The 19,126-nt window shown below is 53.8% G+C and overlaps 1 protein-coding gene across 2 annotated transcripts; it reads right to left on the bottom strand.

Moving 5' to 3' along the window:
* Positions 1–48: 48 nt before the first annotated feature.
* Positions 49–18,910, bottom strand: B4GALNT4 (beta-1,4-N-acetyl-galactosaminyltransferase 4). Of its 2 annotated transcripts, none has more exons than XR_004168830.2 (20): positions 18,685–18,910; positions 13,700–13,812; positions 12,288–12,389; positions 11,881–11,976; positions 11,533–11,623; positions 11,100–11,200; positions 10,675–10,742; positions 10,274–10,352; positions 8,883–8,949; positions 7,273–7,416; positions 6,921–7,030; positions 6,581–6,681; positions 6,217–6,299; positions 4,650–5,856; positions 3,152–3,459; positions 2,645–2,798; positions 1,806–1,878; positions 1,565–1,653; positions 1,112–1,238; positions 49–975 (listed from the first exon to the last, which is right to left on the bottom strand). XR_004168830.2 is itself a non-coding variant. In XM_031607337.2 (20 exons), the coding sequence occupies exons 1-20, from the start codon at positions 18,833–18,835 to the stop codon at positions 861–863; spliced, it is 3,444 nt and encodes a 1,147-aa protein (XP_031463197.1). In that variant the 5' UTR covers positions 18,836–18,909; the 3' UTR covers positions 50–860. The 2 variants fall into 2 exon arrangements, 1 of the variants encoding a protein (XP_031463197.1); XM_031607337.2 differs by having other exon boundaries at positions 50–975; positions 1,565–1,718; positions 18,685–18,909.
* Positions 18,911–19,126: the final 216 nt, after the last annotated feature.

The following is a 19,126-nucleotide window of genomic DNA, read 5'->3' as shown; positions in this document are numbered from 1 at the left end:
CTCCCCTTCCCTGCATGCTGCCAGCCCTCCTGGGACTGCAACCACAAGGCAGAGGGTGACACTGCGAGAAGGAAATCCCAGTCAAGACATCGATTTTAATTTTTAAGAATTAAAAAACTAAAACAAAACAAAACAGAACAACAACAACAACAACAAAGAAAGAAAACAGACAGAACTTCCTGAAAACAGCTTCCTACCTCATAATTTCACAGAAATTAGCTTGGAAACATCATTTGCTCTCCCCAGTCCTGTACCTACTTTGGGCTCTGCCCTTTCCTCCCACCTCCCACCAGCCCACACTGCTGATGGGGGCCAGGAAGGGGCTCTGCCCCTTGTCCACTTCAGCTAAAGCAACCAGGGCAGAACTTTCTCCCATCCAAGGTGACCACCTGGCTCTGGGGGTGCCACAGAGAAGATAGGCAGCCCTGAGCAGATACCCTCAACCACCCCAAGGGTATCTGCTCCAGCAGCCCCCCAACAAGAGCTCTGCCCTCCAGCCTGGCACTGGGCACTGTGCAGGGGATGCAGAGCTAGTGAGCTCAGGCACCACTTTAATCCCTTCAGCATCACCAGCAAGCCTTGAGGCTTTGCTCTCTCAACAGCAGGACGCCCACTGCCTGGTGCTAATGAGTTAATAAATTCATTTCTGACTAAGAAATTAGACCCTTAAGAAAAAATCCACCTTCCCACTTTCACCCACCCTCCCTCCCCATATCCACCCCAAAGTAACCATGGTTCATTTGGAGATCCCAGTGGCAATAGTGCCCTCCGTGCTGGCACCAGAGGGCTGGGGACACGTGGGCACCAGCGGTAGCCAACCTCTGGCTGTGGTCTGTTGGCTGTGGGCTGGGCTCAGGGTGTTAGTCCTTGGGTGACTTCTTGCTGTGAGCATTCCACATGCCGCGCTTGGAGTGGTAATAGTGGTAAAAGTTCCTGAGACGCAAGCGCTCTACCTCCAGCCCGCTCTGAAGGACCCTGCAAGTCAGACAGATGGACAGCTGCTCAGGGAAATGAGGGGATGGACACAGCCAAATCCCTGCCTGTGGGTGGGGGTATGGAGGTTCCCATCACACAGGTCCTGGTACAGGGGCCCTGGTGCCTCCAGCCTCACCTGTCCAGGAGCTCCCAGTCCTCCCCGCCCCAGCGGTCCCTGAACTCCTCCGTGTTCATCCCTCCGACGCGGTCAAAGTCCGACTTGTAGATGCCAAAGAGACCAAAGCCATTCACTTCCCAGTAACCTGGAGGGAGGAGCGGTGAGATCCCCATCTCATCATACCATCACCCTTGGTGCTCCCAGGAAGCCACATCCATGCTCACTCCTCATTCCAATCTCTCCCCCAGTGCTCCCTTCCTACCACAGCTCTGTCCCCATCATTGCCACCTCCCACTGGGGTCCACAGAGTAACACTTCAAGTTCTGGAGAACCCTTGGAGTCTAATCTCACCTCAAAGCAGAACAAATCCACCCGATCCTGGCTGTAACCCAAACCCAGCATCACAGCAACACTCAGGTACACAGGTGATATCTCCCATCTGCAAGGTGGACAAGGAAGGGGACCGCTCACCATTGGGCTCCCGTGGGGAGCTGCCACAGCTCAGCCTCATGACGATGGGCGCGTAGGCCAGCTTCCCTTCCACGCAGTGCTTCCGGATGCTGTCCAGGATGTTGGGGGGAAAGTGGATGTGCAGGTCACACAGGAACACGATGCTGTGCCCATCCTGAGGATGGGGACAGACACAAGCGGGAGGCTTGCAGCCAAGCCACAGCAGGAGCTCCAGAAGCCCCAAGTGGAGCAGTGTCCTTACCTCAATCATATCCACACCAGCCTGCAGCCCTGCTGAGCGTTCAAAGTTCCCTGTGCGCCGTAGGTACTGGTAGCTGAGGGGAGAGAGCAGGGCAGTTAGCTTTGGTGATGAGAAGGAACCTTCTCAAGGGAACAAACACTATTTAACACCTTTTGTTGGTGGCATGGACAGCAAGATTGAGGGCACTCTCTGCAAGTCTGTGGATGACACCAAACCGAGGGGGGAGAGGGGGGAGAGGGACCTCAGCAGGCCTGGAGAGATGGGCCTGTGTGAATCTCATGAAGTTCCAACATGACCAAGTGCAAGGTAACGCACCTGGATCAGAGAAAACCCAAAGAGAAAGTCAGGAAACTGGGAGAACAGAAGGCTCTGAGGAGAGCAAATATCAGCCTTCCAGTAGCTAAAGGGGTGTACAGAAAAGCTGGTGTGGTCTCTATCAGGGAGCGAGGTAATAGGAAAAAAGTTTTAAACTGAAAGAGAGGAGATTTAGGTTAGACACTAGGAAGAAATACTTTATTCAGAAAGCAGTGAGGGACTGGCACAGACTGCCCAGAGAAGCTGTGGATGCCCCATTCCCAAAGGTGTTCAAGGCCAGGTTGGATGGGACTTTGGACAACCTGGTGTAGTTAAAGATATCCCAGCCCACAGCAGGGGGTTAGAACTAGATGGGCTGTAAGGTCCCACCCAACCCAAATCATCCTATGACTCAATGAAGAAAGGGACCACTTCAAGCCAATGGCTGTGACAGGACGACCAGAATGGCCTGCCCATCTATAAGACCACCAGCACAGGACTACAGTGGGATGTGGAGAGGATGCAGGGATCCTTGGGAGAGTTACCGAGGCAGGCGGGCATCCTGCAGGGCTTTCTCGACGTCCATGTCATCGCTGTCAAAGTCCACCAGGATGACATTGAAGTTGGCATCCTTCGTGATGTCATATAGGCTGACCATGTCTGAGATGAACTGCTGGACCCAGCGTGCTTGGTTCTTCACTGCCAGACACAGCCACAAACATCCTTCAGATCTTAGGATCCCTACAGTAGAGGTCCCCAAAACACCCCCAAACCAGCAATCTGTCACATTACACCAGATAACCTCAACATTGCTATGGGTCTGGCCTCCTGAGAGCCCTGATAGCACTTGTCTTTGGGAAAGGCACTTGTTAGTACCACAGCCATGGGCACGTCCCTCAACCCAATGCCTGACACATACTGCTTCAAGTCACAGCTATGCCCTCCTGGCTGCCTGCAGCCCCCTGAATCTTCCAGGAGTATGCAAAATCCCACCAGAGAATGCTGTGGGCAGCAAGAGACATGCCAGAGAGATGCATCCTGCTGTCACCTACCAGGTACCACAAAATGCACCATGATGTCCTGCTTCCAGCTCAGCTGCAGAGGTCGACACAGAATGGGCTTCCCATAGAGGATGCTCCAGGTGCTTGGCTGGGCCTCGGTGGCCCCCAAGGCTGGCCCCTCAGGGTTGGCTTCAGCACTGTCATCCTGCTTGCTTTGGTGCAAGAGGACATAGACATACTCAGAGAGCCGAACTGTCCGCTGGCCCCGTTCTGCTAACTCCAGCTCCATCAGGTAGCGGTTGCCCCGGGCTGTGTCCCGGCGCTTCTCCACATTGATGATCCTCAAGAGGGTGTAGATGCTGTGGAGGAAGGAGAAATAGGTGAAACAGCCAAAATAAAGATTGAGTGGGCCAGCTGTGAGATGGGCTGGACATTGCGTAGCATGCTGCACTCAAGAGGATGGCAAGCAACGGTTTAAACTCAGGCTGGCAGCCTGTAATAAGCAAGGTCCCCCAAGGATGAATATTCGCCTCCATGCCATTCTGTATCTTCATAAGTGATCTGAACAATGGGATTGATAGCACCCTCACCAAGTTAGAGCAGGGTGGCAAGGTAGACATGGCATGAAGTTTAACAAAGACAAGTGCCCACTCCTTCACCTGGAAAGGTATAACCAAAGAGCCAGCACAGGCTGGAGAGGGTCACAGAATCACAGAATGGCCAGGGTTGGAAGGGACCTCAAGGATCATGAATCTCCAACCCCCCTGCCACATGCAGGGCCACCAACCTCCCCATTTAACTAGTATTATTAACCAGGCTGCCCAGGGCCCCATCCAACCTGGCCTTGAACACCTCTAGGGATGGGGCATCCACACCCTCTCTGGGCAGCCTGTTCCAGTACCTCACCACTCTCTCTGTAAAGAATTTCCCCCTGACATCCAACCTAAATCTCCCCTCCCTCAACTTAAAACCATTCCCCCTTGTCCTGCTGTTTTCTACCCTTTCAAAGAGTTGAAACCCCTTGAGGGTCCAAGGGAGGGCCAAAAAAATGGCCAGAGGGCTCAAGAACCTTTTTTATGAGGAAAGCCTGAAGGAGTTGGATTTTTTCATGAGAGAAAAAAAGGCTCAGGAAGGGCTCATCACTATATTACAGCTCTTAGAGGACAGCTAGAAAGAGGACAGACATGCCTCTTCACTAAGAGCCAGACAGAGAAGAGAAGGAGCAACAAGTACAGATTGTACCAGGAGAGGTTTTGTCCTGGTAAAAGACAAATTTTTTTAGAGTGAGAAAACAACACTCACTGAAACCACCTCCCCAGGGACATGGCAGCATCTCTACCTCTGGAGGTTTTCACATTGTGATAGGACAGGGTGCTAGGTAATTTCCCACCCCAGAGGTTGGGCCTGATGATGTTTGGAGGTCCCTTCCAACATGGGCTGTTTTACCACTCTAACCCAATCTCCAGTCCACCTGGTCCCAAAAAGCCAAGTGGGGCCAAGGCACATCCTATCCTTCCCACTTCCCACCCACACCCTACTGCCTCCCTACCCCCCATTCTTCTCGTTGAGCTTCTCCATGTACTGGGCTACCACATCGACCACCTCGCTCTCACTCAGCTGCAGGTTGCCCGAGACGTTGCAGCGCAAGTCATTCCAGTCGGAACGCAGGAGCTCAAAGTCCACCGAGCTGACGCTGAACGTCCTCTGCCAGTTGATGGAGTCTTCCAGCCAGCTCTGCGGCAGCTCCCCTGTCTCATAACTGTAGTCTGACACCTCTTCTTCCTCCTCTTCCTCCTGGCCCTTTCCCTCCTGCTGGGATGCTGTTATCTCTGATGTCTTCAGAAAGGACGTCACCCGTGTCCCCTGCGAGCGAGTCACCTCAGAGGAGTTGTAATTGGTGGTGACTGCCATCCTGCCCAGGGCAGCGGTCACATCCTTGTGGGTCTCCTTGCTGAAGATCCCTTCTGCCCCCAGTTCTTCCCGCTTGCTCACCAGCTGCCACCTCCTGTCACCCGCCTGGCTGGTCTTCCTCCTGGCTGACTCTCTCTCTTTGGAGATGTTGCTCAAGAGCCAAGGGGTTCGGTGGCCAGGGGCAGTTCGAAGCTTGCTGGAGGTGATCGGATGTTTCTGAGGGGTCCTGGAGCGAAGCTGCACTCTCTTCAGAAGCTTTGGGTAAAGGAAGATGCTGGGGAAGGCGGGCTCCTGGGGTGGGGCTTTGCGTTTGCCTAGCTGCAGCCTGGTCACATACACCTTCTCCTGGGCTTTCTGAGGTTTTTTGTCCTCCTTGGATACTACAGACTTGCTGGGACCTGGTGTTTTGGCTCTGCCACCAAAGATGGGAACAGAGAGGTGAGACTGAAGGCTGAGTACCCCAGCACGCTTGGAGGACATTAGCAGCCCCAGCTCATCCTCCTCACTGGGCTCCTGAGGTAACCATCGAAGCATCCTCCCATGGACTCTCTCCTGCCCAGGTCCTGTGTCCCCATTGCCATGGGGACCCACAGGAGTGGCTGTCGGGCTGGGAATGGCAGGGGGCATGCTCCACCTTCCCATGCCCACCTCATCCTGCGCCCGACTCTGCTTGTGACGGAAGCTGTAGTAGTCCAGGTAGTCCCCGTCATCTCTGGTGACTGGCAGAATCTCCTTCCTTTGGGCTTCAGGTACCAGCTCGAGGTTCTTCCTGGCTTTGGGAGGTGAGTCTGTGGCCTCAGGGCTGTCCACTGTATCCTCATCTTCCTCATCATCTTCGAGGAAATCTAGGGAACAAAGACAGAAATAAGTTTCTGAAGGGTCCCTGCTCTCTGCAGCATGATAGCTTGGGACAAGCAGGCAAAGCTTGTCTCCTTAAGGGAATCAACGAGAAAACTGTCTGAGTGAAGGAGACTGAGAGCTGGCAGGCACTGAGTGATGCTCAGCAGGGGTTGGGGGCTAAAGACTCCGGTAATTAAGCCCTCCAAACCTTGGCTAATTAACCCCTCCAAGCATATCACTGGAGACACACTGATGCATTCCATCTCCCATCAGCTGGGCTGGTGGGTTGGGATGCCAGGTCCCTCAGTCCCATGCCAAGCCACTGAGAGATGCTTGAGAGCTGCCAGTGGGCAGGCATGACTCACTGTCTGGGTTGAGGAAGAGGAATGCTCGCTGACGTGGGTCCTCCTCCTCCTCATCCATCTTCATGTACTTATAAAAACCAAACCTGTGAAACAGAGATGAAAATGAGGTCTCAGAGATAAGAGGGGGGTGCACAGGGGAAAGGTGCTTGCGAGCAGAAATGTGTGTACTGCTATGCACATACACAAACGTGTGTGCAGGCACGAGAGCTGGGGTCATAGGTTGGAAAAGACCTCTAAGGTCATCTAGTCTAACTCAGGTGCTACATCTCCCCTTTTCTTGAACAAATCCCCAGGAGATGGACAGCAAGCCAACCTGGAGATGGCCCTTTGCCATGGACAGGACTTGGGGATGCACAACACTTACTTCTCCAGGTAGAGCGGGGACTCCCTGTAGAAGCACTTGTTCTCCGTCTCCATGTGAGTGAGGCGCGTGAAGTCATTGGGGTACACAAATGAGAGGTAGACCTGGGGACCAAGCACTCCACCATCACCAGTGCAGCCAGCTGGCTTCATCCCAGCACCCCAAACGCACCACACAATGCTCATCCCAAACCCATTTGGGTCAAGAGGGGAAGGCTCAGCTCAACCCTCCACCAAAAGACATTTTCTCCTGGATGTTGAAACATCACAGGCAAACCAAGACCCACTATAGGAGCAAGAACTTTGGCAAGTTCCCCTCCCAGGCATCACAGAGAGACACTTACAAATTGCAGGCCCTGGTAGCGGGCGATGGGGAAGTCCTTCACAACGTAGGTGGGGCTGTAGGCACAGGGCACCAGCACATTCTCCACACGGGACGGCTCTATTGCAGGGGCTGAGGAGAGGCAGGTGTGGCTCAGCTCAACCTGTGCCCATCCCACGTTACAGTTCATAGCTCAAACCACCCCAAACTGCCCCCAGAAGAGACGTCCTTCACCCCAGAGATGGGCAGAAGGTAGGGAGAATGCTCTGGGTACCTGGAGCATCCAGGTCCTGCCTTCTTCATTGAATCACAGAGTGGTTTGGGTTGGAAGGGACCAAAAAGTCACAGAGCAGTGGAAAGTCCCAGCCACTTACTGAGGAAGAAGGTATCCCTGGGGTCAGACTTGAGCATGTCAGCCCCATGCTCATCCCATTGTGTCTCCCAGAGGTAGCTCCCACTGTGGCTCGCCAGAGACTGCGGGATGTGCTCCACATGATTCATCTTCAAAGTTGATTCATCTGAGGGAGGAGAGGATGGTAGCTGAACCCCTCCTCTCTGGATGAGAGGAGTCCTGGGGACCCCCGAAGAGGCTGTGGGGGAGGATCCTGGTTGAACCCCACCACTCAGCATCAGTTCCTGTATCCCCCTTGACTCAACAGGGATACCCACCTGGGACAAAAGGGATGCACCCCCAAAAGGAGGCATGTGCACAAACACATGACCTGTGTCCCCAAGTTGTGTCCCACACAGGGAACAGCATATCCCATAGGTCCCCAGCTCCTGGGAGGGCAAACCCAGCCCCTCCAGCCCGCCTGCAGGCTAATGAGACAAATGATTATTGCTATCAACTAATGATACATAGGAAAAGGGTACAGGCAATCTCAGCCATGATCCCCAGCTCTGATTACGGCATTGCTCACTACAAACACAAGAGGTGGAAACACTCAGAGGCTTTGGCCCTCAGGGACACAGGGATTAAGCCTTGGATTAAGCCTTCCTCTTCGAGCCTCAAGTAAATTCAACATGAGCTTGGTTTCTGCCCTCCTCCCATTTAAGGATTTGGGCGAGACGTTGTCCTTGGCTATTCACCAGCCCCCCAGAGTACCACTAAGGGAGGTCACCATGCCCTGGTCTCCTTGGTCTCAGGTGGGGCTGCCTGTTCCCAGTATTCAAAGACATGACAGGGAAGCAGGCAGATCCCAAATGCAGTACCTAAAACGCTTCTTTGTGCAACAGGGACATGCTGGAGCATGGGGAGACGTGGGACACGTTGCACTGCATCCTCATGCAGCCAAATAAGGAAAATGCTGGAGCAAGAGAAGGGGCAGAGCTTTAAGCCCAAACGATAGGCACTCAAAAGTGGTTTGGCTTCACCCTGGGAAATGTTGCTGGGCTCCAAGCAGGAGAACATCAGTGCTGATGGATAGCAGCTGGGGGAAAATTTTATCTGCACCTCATCCACCTCCTGCCCATCCACCCCTCTTCTCCCCACTGATTCCTGTGTGTTGCTTCAGTGACACCTTCCAGGGCGTGTTTGATGACCAGTCCTCATGCACACTGAGCGCCAGGGCAGGGCCCATCCATCATGTTCTTTCTTGCTGCTAGACCGATGAAGGGGCAGGAAGCAGAAGATCTATAGATTTAATTAAACCCCAGCCATCCATTCCCACCTCCATGACAGCTCCTCATAACTCAAGGCCAAGGAGCTGAGCTGCTTGCCAAAGGAGCCAAGCCTTGTTAGCAAGGAGGAAGCTCGAGAGCAGCAGCCACAGGAGATGCATTTCTGTGGCACACTACTTACACATCCCATTTTTGGAGGGCTACAGCATCACCCCTACCTGCTGCAGCCTCATTCCTCCTATCCAGCAGAAGCCCTGGGGTTCTAGACCCATGTTCCCTTGCATCTGGTTTCAACCAACATTTTGAGCCCAGTTGAGCGCAGCATGGTGGTTTGCTGGCTGCTAACACCTGAGATGGTCCTTACCTGCGTACAGAGAAATGTAGGAGGAGTCAATCACCTCGAACTTCAAGCTAGGGAGGAAAACTCGCCACTAGGAAAGAAGGAGATGGAGGATCAGTGGGAGGACGGGTCCTTCTCCATCCTCAGCTCCCAGAAACTATCCTCAACCCAACACCACAGCAGTGGAATGAGATGGAGGGCTGACCCTAACCCAGCACAAGTCCAGACCTACCTCATTCCTTAAACTGTAGTGCTCTGGGCTTGTTCCCTGCATGGCTGGAGAAAGGAAGACTCCCAGAAGTGGGGCTACCCCCTGGCTGCCACATATCCCAGACCCATGTAGTTCTTTTGGGCCAGGCAGCAGTTTCTTCCCAACCAGCATTCATCATCCAGGGCAGCACAAACGTGGGATCAAGACCCTGACCCACAGCTGTCATTCACTGACACCTAAACCACCTCCCTCCTTCCTCTGCCTCTCTCCAGTGCTGCAACCCACTGAGACCTGTGTTGGCAAAAGCAGGAATGGGAACAGACTGAAGCAATCCCCTGCAGATCTCTGCTACTGCTTTTTAGACCAGCTTCAGCTGATTTGGAGCACATTAACAACAAATATACATTGACTTTAGACAGTCTTCACAGCTGCCTGCACTGATTTGACTGCCATTTAAAAGCATGCCCCAAATGGATGCGAGTCTTTGTACAGACAAGCCCTTACATACCCAGGGCAAGGGATGCATTAGGGTCCTTTGTTATCTCTCTACAAGCACCTGAGAGGTTTCCCTCCCTCCAGCAAGAAAACATTTCCCCTTCTCGTTTGTTTTTCACATCAGAAATTCAGATCTTATCAGCACTGCATGCACCCAGACAGAGCACTCCTGAGTGCTGGGGAGGAGAAACGCAAGAAAGGGGAGCTGTCAGCCGCTGAGACGCTTTGCTAGCACAAGTCTGACTCCAGTGATTAATGAGTGTTTGGGAGAAAGGAAACCTTTGCGAAAGAGCCAACATCTTCCCCTCCCTTCCCACCCCCCTCCAAAAAAAAAAAAAAAAAGCCTGAGTTCTTGAGAACAGCAGGGCTGTGCAGCCAGGTGGGCATGTTCAGATCTGAAATTGCTGGTATCTACAAAGGAGGGGTGGGGAAAAAAAAAAAGGGACCTAAGGCAGTAGGGTGGGCTGACAGCTCGTCAGGGCAGCAGTGAATATCCTGGATGGTACCTGTCTGTCCCCATCTTATCCACAGTCTGGGCTCCTCTAAAAAGGGACCTTACCTTCCCAGCCAGCCCAATTCTCCTTGAACATGACAAGGGGAGAAAAAAGGGGAAAAGAAAAAAAAAAAAAAAAAAGGAGGATAGGACAGGCCATAGAAAGCTGCTGATCAGAAACAAGCCTGGAAACAGCACAGGGGGATATTTACTCACACCAACTTCTACATGGTCCGAGCCTCGGTCATCTTGCTTGTGGAGCAGCTCAAAGTAGTAGCGCCTGGACGACATAAGGCTGCACAAGAGGGGGAGAGGCTAGTTAGGAAACACTGCTTCTATTGCTGCCAGGGCAATGGGCTGGAACCCCTGAACCCTCAGTGTCAGGGGCATCATCTCTGGAAACCATCTCTGTCCTGCTCATGTGTGGCTAAAACTTCTTGGGGTAAGGAGAAAGGCAGGGTGAGAGGATATCCGCAACTAGTTCTACAGTTTTAACAGAAAAAAAGGAACCCTAGCCCCTAACTCATGGCGTCCAACACCTTTAAGGCATCGGCTAGTGTTGGGTGTTTTGGGAAGGGTCTGTGGTGGGAGTGGGTCAGGATCAGTGTGGAGCTTACCGTAGAGGCTTGGAGACCTGTGAGCTGAATTTGGTGAACTCCCCTGGAGCTGTCCACTCGGTACCCAGCTGGGGAAAGAAAAAATGAACATCTAAGAGCTGCCAGCTAAGCAGGCACAAGCCCAAACCCTGCCAGACAGACAGAAAGCAGCTCTCCTCTGCCTCCACTAGGCACTGTGCCATGTGCAGAAAGGCTCATCAGGCAGGACAGAGGGCTCCACCCCAGGGTCACCTTGTCCCCCCCTCTGCTGGCACTCTTGGCACAGGAGCTTGTCACTGGACACAAGCAGCAAGATTCTAAAAGCATATAAGTGTGAATCAAGACCATACGTTTTCCTGTTTCCCAGGAAAACCCAACAGCATACATTAAACCTCCCCCTTGGGACAGGAGCATCCCCAATACAGGGAAGTCTGGAGGGTACATACCTTGCCCACAAAGGCAGTCAGCCGTGAGTTGGATGGACTCTCATCAGAACTTAGCCAGAACTCCGAATTGTCATCTGATGCCACAGAAAACTGGAAATCTCCTGAGGACAGCAGAGGAAAGGTATACAGCAGTGCAGATGTCCTGGGCTGGCTGGATGAAGGTGACAGCGTTTCCTTGTGGCATGAGGAAACGGAGGAATGGATGGACAGAAGTAACATGGTGCCATGGACCCCACGTTCTGCTCTGTCCTGGATAGGACAGCTTCAGCTTCATTGAAAACCATGGAAGAGGATCTCTGCTACAGAGAGACCCTCCTGCCTGGGAGCCAGGGACTCTCCAACATCCCTTCTACCCTCACATGGCCCAAGAAAGGGAGAGGGCAGCTTTCTCATACCACTGCAAGGGGAGAAGAGGCCCAAGATCCCCACTCACCATCCTTGAAAGGGTGGATGTAGCCAAAAATCCTTAGCCCATAGTTCTTCCACTTAGGTGACACCGCCAGCTTCTTCACTGTGGTGCGGGTCTGGGGATGCAAAAGTACAAACAGTTCACACCTTGTGCCAACATTATCCACCCCCCATCCTCCTGGGGCTTTGTACTCCTAAAACCAGAGGGGTCATAGAGGTCCCATCACCACCCAGATCTCTCCATCTCTGCCCTGAAGCCTGGCTGGGTCTTATGGCAATCACATGCCCCAAAGAGAACCCAAAAGCCTGCATGCCAGAGAGAGGGACGAGTGGGCCCTCCCTCCAACCAACCACCATCTGGTCTGGGACTCACATGCGGAAAGAGTGGAAAATGGAGGTTCTTCCTTAGGTGCCTCACAGCTCCTCCACACCAGTCTTCAAAAATATGCAGGTTTGCTTTCCCCTTGTACTGCAGAATGAGGGGAAGAAGGGAGAGATGTGCAAGTCACCTCCCAAGGACAGCATTAGGACCAACCCTATGCTCACAATACCAAAACCCAGTGGATAATCTTCCTCCCACTGCTGCGAGGGCACCCTTTTGGTTCCCAAGCAGGCTCACACAAGGACTGTTCCCCTTCTGGATGCAACAGCAAAAGCCCAGCCCCACCGTCACCCATCCCATTGGAACCAGGAGGAAGACACCACATGATTCTTCCCCATCCCTCAAAACCATGGTCATGGCCATGCTTCCCTACCACCATCACCCCCCTACCCATGTACCTTCTCATCCCAGGGCAGAGCCTGCTTGGTCAGGTTGAGTTTGGGGCGCCTGGTGGCTCGTGAGCCTCTGGAAAACCATCTGTCCAAATCCTGTCCATCGTTCTGCCAAGAAAGCAGGAGATGGGGGATGAGAAGCGTGGGGCAGCGGGGCCACAGCCAGCACACTGCTCAGATGTGCTTGCAGGACACTTCCTCATGCCTAAATACCTCATTTGAGATGCCAAGCATTTCCAAAGCAAGGGGAAAGCTTTCAAGGCTGAACGCAAAAGAAAGTGGGGCACCTCACTACAGAAGAATGTTGGCAAGGCATCCCAGAGAGCAGGGCTTCAAAACATTCCACCTCAACTTGTTTCCCATTCTCTGCCAAAAGCACTCCTGCTCCAAAACAGCATGCTTGCTGTTCATCCTAAACACCAGTCCAGCAGGCTATAGGAAAGGAACTATTTTGGACTGCGTTTCCAAAAGAGCAGGAGCTTGGGCAATAATGCGATCTGTACTTCTGCCTCCAGGCAGAGACAGCAGGGTGCCTCCCCGCTTTCCCTCTTCCTTTAAAGGGGATTAGATTAATCCGATCACTTGTGTCTCATAATTTAGAGGGATTAGGAGGGCAGTCACCTGCCCTCAGCTTGCTGAAGAGGGAGAGTCAGGCTCTTCTGGAGAACTTTGGCACAAAGCATTACAATGTGCAGCACAAAGGAAATAATTAGCAAACTTTTCCTAAATGATGTCACTAGTGTTCTGGAGGAGGGGACTAATGCTCTTCAGAGGCATTGTTAGGGTGGAGGCGTAATTGTGCTCACTGGGAAAGCAAGGATGCAATTATAGCCTCGCCATAACATTCCAGCATCAGGGCCAGAGTGTCCTACAAGCAGGCGGGGACACCACAACAATAAAAGATGACAAACAAAGGACCAGTGGTGCCAACAGCAAGATCTGCAGCAATGCCCAGCTGGGGCTCAGAGCACACCAGGAATAAAGCTTCTCAGTTTTTGGTCTGCAGTTGTTTGCTCTGGATTCAGGGGCTCTCCACTATAAGACAGATGTTGACAAATGGGACTGAGTCAAGAGGAGGCTCCTAAGATGGAGCAGAGGACACAGGAGAGGGCAGCTTTGTCCAGCAAAGCAGGACCTTACTGCCTTAAGTAATGGATGCAGATCGTGGCAGACTTCTCAGATAGGGCAAGAGACAGCAGGCATGACTCACAACGCTGAAAGTTTCAACTGGGTGTCAGGGAATTCAATTTTCACCATCAGGGCTGTTGAAGAGAACCAAAAAGGTTGTCCACCCTTGGATCTACTCAAGGCTTGGAGTGCCCTGCTCTACTCAGCCACATGTCTGTAGGGAACACAGATCAGGAACCTTCACAGATGCCATCCCACCTTGTTCCCACCACGACTCTCTCATTCCCCACCTGCTCCTCCTCGTGGCTCTCACTGGAGTCCTCGGCCTTCCTCTGCCGTGCCACTGCCTGGGCCACTGCTGGCCGCCTGCCGGGGTCTGTCACCTCCCCCAGCCGCTCCCCATCTGCAATGCAAACACAGGATCTGCTGAGTGAGACCATAGCTGCCTCCTCCAGCCTCACCACCACCAGATGCTCCCAGGCCTTTCCTGAGGCTGCAGCAGAGGAGGACATGGATAGCCCTGGCTGCAATTCCCTTTGTTACTTTCGTACTAAGCAGCTTGCAGCAGCTCATCGGCATCGCTTTTAATTACTCTTCTCACAACAGCCCTTTAACGTCAGATGGGATAAGTTCCTGTGGGACCTCAGCTCCCCATCCAGCTGTCAGGACGATGCCAAACAAAAATCAGACCAAGCACCATACTATCACAGAATATTCCAAGATGGAAGGGACCCATGATGACCATCAAGTCCAACCCCTGGCTCCACGTAAGGCAACAAAGAGTCAAACTATCTAAGAGCACTGCCTTCTTGAGTTCTGGCATCTCAGGGCCATCCCACTGTCCTAGGCAGCCTCTTCCATGCCCACCACAACCTCAAAAGCAGCATGGGATGTGGCAGCTCCCTAAAGGGGACTCTATGCCAACCCCACAGCCTAGTGAGGAACCCAGAGGCAGTGTTAGGTTCCTATGGACAGCAAGAACAGCAAGGCAGGGGTCAACGAGACTCTCCCATGTTCTTCATCATCTCACTTGATGGTTCTGGGGAGCTCCTGCCTGCCCCAGGACAGGCCTGGGGAGCCTCCAGACCCAGTAGCCTCCTGATGTACGCGTACTGATGCCATTAGCATATGAGCAGCCGCACAGCCCACGTCTCCTTGGAGATGGCAGCACAAACCCCATCCTCAGCGCGGCTGCAGCACGGGAACAGGAAATTAAGCTCTAAAGCCCCCTTATTCTGCTCTCAGCCATTATTCAGCCCTGGCAGCCCCAGCTTTCTGCTGGCAGCTCCCTGCCTCCCTCCCATGTCTTCAAACCCACATCGTTCCTCCCACAGGCCTGTCTCAGCCTCAGCGGGGATGGGGAGTGTTGCAGGAAAGAGTGGGACTAGATCCAGCTTGAGACCCCCCATCAGCAAGGAGGAAGCAGAGCAGCAGCTGTTCCTACATCCCCCAGCCCACCCTGGAGACAACCATGTCACCCAGGAAGAGCCCTCTATGGGGACATCACAGCAAGAGATGCTCTTGCCAATGTTTTCACCTGTACCCCTTCTCTGCCATTACATGTCTCCTCAGCAGGGATGGGGTGTGCTCAGAGAAGTGGCTGCAAGCCAGGAGGAGAAAAAAAGCACCAGCAAAGCCAAGGAAGAAGGTTTCCGCAGCAATGTTTGTTCTTCTGCAATTGAAATACTGGATAGGAAAGTCAAGGACAGTCTTTGCCCAAAAAAACAAATGCCCAGCTGCAACTGAAAATAAACCCCCTCCTTGAGAAAGGGAGGAAAAGGCCAGCATCACTACCAGCAAGCAGCAAGTTGAGAATGAACCTTCCTACCCTCCAGCCCCAGAGCCCTCTTTCCCCTTCCAAAGCCCTGCTGCATTCTAAAGCCAACACCGCTGGAAACCCAGCCCCACAGCAGGAACAAAAGGCACTATGGAGCAGTACTGTTTGGCTCCTGGTCCTGCAGCAAGGCAGCAAGAATTAAAGGCTCTTGCCTGCGAGATGCTTGCTGGGGAAGAGCATCCCCTATCCTCTTCCTTCCCCAAACAGTGCCAAACATCTTGGTGCTGCCAGAAATGCAGCCCAGCACCAAATTCCTCAGTACCCCAACCAGGTGGGGTTCGGGGCAAATGATATGGACGTAAAATACTGAGTTCGCACTCAAGCCCCTGAAATCTTGTGCTAGAAACAGAATGCAGTTCCTAAATGTCTACTGGCTGATGGGGTTTGGTTCCCTAGTCTCCAGGGCTCCAGCCAAACTGAGGGATTTGGGGGTTGGTTGCACCCCAGAAGTCATTAGCACTCAGGGTGAAGGATGCTGCAGCCACCCCATGAGCGACCCACACCCAGAGCAAGGCAAATGGGAACAGGCAGATGTAGCCTGGTGCTCCCGACTGACAGATCTCCCCAGAGGGGAGCATCTGCTCTTATCTTCCCAATCCTGCAGTGAAAACACCCTGCAGAAAGGGAGATGCCAAAGCAATGTACGTCTTCCTCCAACTCAATCACCATCAGCCCCTTCTCTACCCATCCCCAAAACATCAGCACACTGGGCTGCGCTGATTACCAAAGTCATCAAGGTGCCTTCAGGGCTGGATCCTTCCAGTCTGATCCTCTTGGTCAATGGATGCTCTGGGAAGCAGCAGCTCAACCCATATGGGAAAGATGGGGGACATGAAGACGACACCAGCCAGAGATGCCAACACCAAGCCCTGTGGTCTAACCACACTGGTCCTCCAAAGCACCCCATTTCCACCAGTCTTGGGTGCTTTGATCCTTTCCTTCGCTTTTAATCTAAATTTAGCATCCAATCCAGCAGAGCCTCCCTCAAGGAGGTGACAAGGGGGCCTATGCATACCCCTCCTCCCCCTCTCCCCCCAAACCTCCCTTCATGTCGCAGTCATCAGTCAGCAGCCAGCTTCCATCAATCTCCTTGTCCAGCCCAAATCCCTTCAGTCCCGCCATTGCCAAGGCAACAGGCGCTTAAAAAGGGACAGCTGAGCTCCTGGCCATGGAGCTTTGATGGCTCAAAGAGGACCAAGTGCCACCACGCAGCCAGAGACATGGTGACTTCCCTTGGGGACAAGCCCAGGGGTGAGCATCACCCATCACAGAGATGGGATTGCTGAAACCCAGCAATCATAAACACGAGCTCTCAGCCCCTCCAGACACCACAATGGGGGACGCAAAGGGATAAATGCAGTGTAATGCATTCACTCAGTTATCCAGCCTTGCTGCTGTTCCAGCCCCATGGCTTGGACCTGTGCTGCCATGTTTCCTAGCTCCGTGCCACTTTGTTCCCCAGCCCCAAAGCCCTGAGACAGCCCTGGCTGCCCAAGGACAGGGCTCACTTGTCTGCCTGCCTCCTCCTCCCCTCCCAGCAGCTCTTGGCAGGGTGGGAGTGCTCACAAAGAGCCAATTCAAGGCGAGGAGGATAGTTCTCTCAGAGAGAGGCCGAAGGGGAAACCAAGCGGCCCATGGATGGCACCGCTGCCCCTATGCATGGGCCACCGAAGCTTTTCAAAGGGCTCTTGTCTAATCCTCTCCCCTACCTGCACCTCTAAAGGAGGGAATAAAGGCATCCAGTGTTGCAGTACATCAGTCTGTGAGATGTGCTAGGGGTGCCACGTGTAGTCCCAAAGCCATCAGGGGAGGGACAGGCAGAGTGCTGCCAGCTCAGGTTCAGCAGTCCGGGTAGAGGTCCCAGAAGACGATATTGAGGTGTTGGCAACTCCCCCAAGGAGCTGTGGGTTCCCCATCCCTGGAGGTGCTCAAGGTTAGATGGGGCACTGGGCAACCTGGTCCACAGGAGGTGGTCCACCCATGGAGAGGTGTTGGAACTGCATGGGATTGAAGATCCTTTCCAACCCAACCATGATGCAATTTATTATCTCGGTTCCCCGCAAGCCAGTGCCACCCCTGCTCACAGCACTTTGGAGAGCTCTCTGTGTCACTCTGCCTGCCAGCAGCCCCAAGAGGTATTCCCCAAGGCACACACCAGCATCTCACCTTGCAGGTGCCACCAAAGCTTTCCCCAAACCTACATCCCAGCCCGTCCATCAGCACTGGCAATAGCCACATGTGTTCAGTCACTGCTCCAGGTGGCAGGGCCAGCCAGGCACTCTGCTAAGAGCCATTTTACATCATTGCTATCATTTTTTTCTTCCTGTTCTTCCCCCCCTTTTTTTTTTTTTTTTTTCTTTTTTTCCCTTCCCACCTAGCACAAGAGCATTTCCACCCCATTGACTCAGCACGGTTTCCAGCTGGGAGAACACTGTAATGGCCTCATTATTTCAGATGAGGAACCTGTGTGTTAAATTAGGCAGAGAAGGGTAATTATCTACTTGCAGAAGATAAGAGAAGGGGGAACATTTTATCAGGGACAGAATGCCAGCATGTTTCCCAGCCAAGTCACTGACCACATCTGAGCAGCATCCAGGCCACAGGGACACCATAGGGACACATATACCCAAAAACACCCCAAATACCCCAAGCACATACCTTTTGGCCTGCCCCCCCCTTACTTCCTGTCAGGAATTCACACCCAGTGCTTTCTGGAGGGTGAAGACACATCAGCTCGGTGCTGCTTTATTTAATGAGTAATTAACCTTTCCAAGCATCTTCTGGTGGCTGACGCAAGGCAGGCAGCATCCTCCACAGCGGGGCATGGAGTCTTGGACACCCTTTGGGTTCTCTTGCACAGACAGCCTCCATCCACCTCTCACTGTAGACAACATCACCCCATCCCTACGGGACTTGAGACCAGGACACGTAGCCACGTCTCTGAGCATCTTTTATACCACTGAATGGAGAGAGCCCAAACTCTGGAGCACAGTCCTCACCCAGCACATCCTCCCTCCAAGCACAATTTCCCACTCTGCTCCCCAAAACAAAGGCTTCCCAATGATCCTTCAGCAAAGAACACAAACAGAGCTCCTCGGACCAAACCCCATTCTCCAGATCCCTCCTTGGCACCAACCCCACGGCACCCGCTGCACCACAAGGCCCCAAATCTGCAGGCTCACACAGCTGTGCCAACTTCAGGTTCCGCACCCCAAGATGTGGCCGGCCCCAGATCACCATGACTCCCTGCAAAAGCCACCTGCCACCCAATTCAACCGCCAACCCCTCTTCTATCCTCACCATCAGGGTGTGGACTGATGAGAAATGAGTTTTATCCCCCAAGCCCAACGCGCAGCCTGCCCCACGCCCCGAGATGACCCCACCGAGGGATGGAGCGAGCCCCGGGGGATAACCCCAAACCCAGGGGAGGGGGGTTACCTCTGCCGTAGGTGAAGGGCAGGCGGAGGGCGCGGCCCTGGCGCACCAGGCTGATGTGCAGGTATGTGAACCACGCGGCCGACGTGAGCAGCGCCAGCAGCAGCAGCAGCTTCAGGTGCTTGCGGATCTTCTTCACCGGGAGCCGCGGCATCACCGCCCGCCGCCGCCACCGCGGCCCGCCGCCGGCCTAGCCCCGGCCCATCGGGCCCCCCTTACCCCAGCCGCCCGCCGCTACGGGCCGGCAGCGGGGGGGCGGCGGCGGCAGCTCGCGGCTGCCCGGTGCATCGCCGCCGCCCCGTCGCGCCGGCAGCGGACACGGCCGGGCGGCGAATGAATGGAACGACACCGCCCCGGCCGAACGACGGGAGCGTTGGCTAATAGCCACCCGCTGGGACGGAGTTTCGGCCAATAGGAGCGCCGCGGGGGCGGGGCCGGAGGGGGC

The sequence above is a fragment of the Phasianus colchicus genome, chromosome 5 (genome assembly GCF_987193195.1).
Source record: "Phasianus colchicus chromosome 5, bPhaCol1.hap1.1, whole genome shotgun sequence".
Classification (NCBI taxonomy): Eukaryota; Metazoa; Chordata; class Aves; order Galliformes; family Phasianidae; genus Phasianus; species Phasianus colchicus.
Note: the sequence above shows the minus strand (reverse complement) of the source record. Positions and strands in the feature narration are given on the sequence as shown.

Bases quoted from the DNA above. Each gene is read 5' to 3' on its own strand.
- B4GALNT4 (XM_031607337.2), bottom strand. From the start codon at position 18,835: ATGCCGCGGCTCCCGGTGAAGAAGATCCGCAAGCACCTGAAGCTGCTG. The intron at 10,353-10,674 runs GTAAGCTCCACA...CCTCTTGTGCAG, and splicing joins CAGGTCTCCAAGCCTCTACG to CCTTATGTCGTCCAGGCGCT. The intron at 7,417-8,882 runs GTAAGGACCATC...CTCCTCCCTCAG, and splicing joins CTACATTTCTCTGTACGCAG to ATGAATCAACTTTGAAGATG.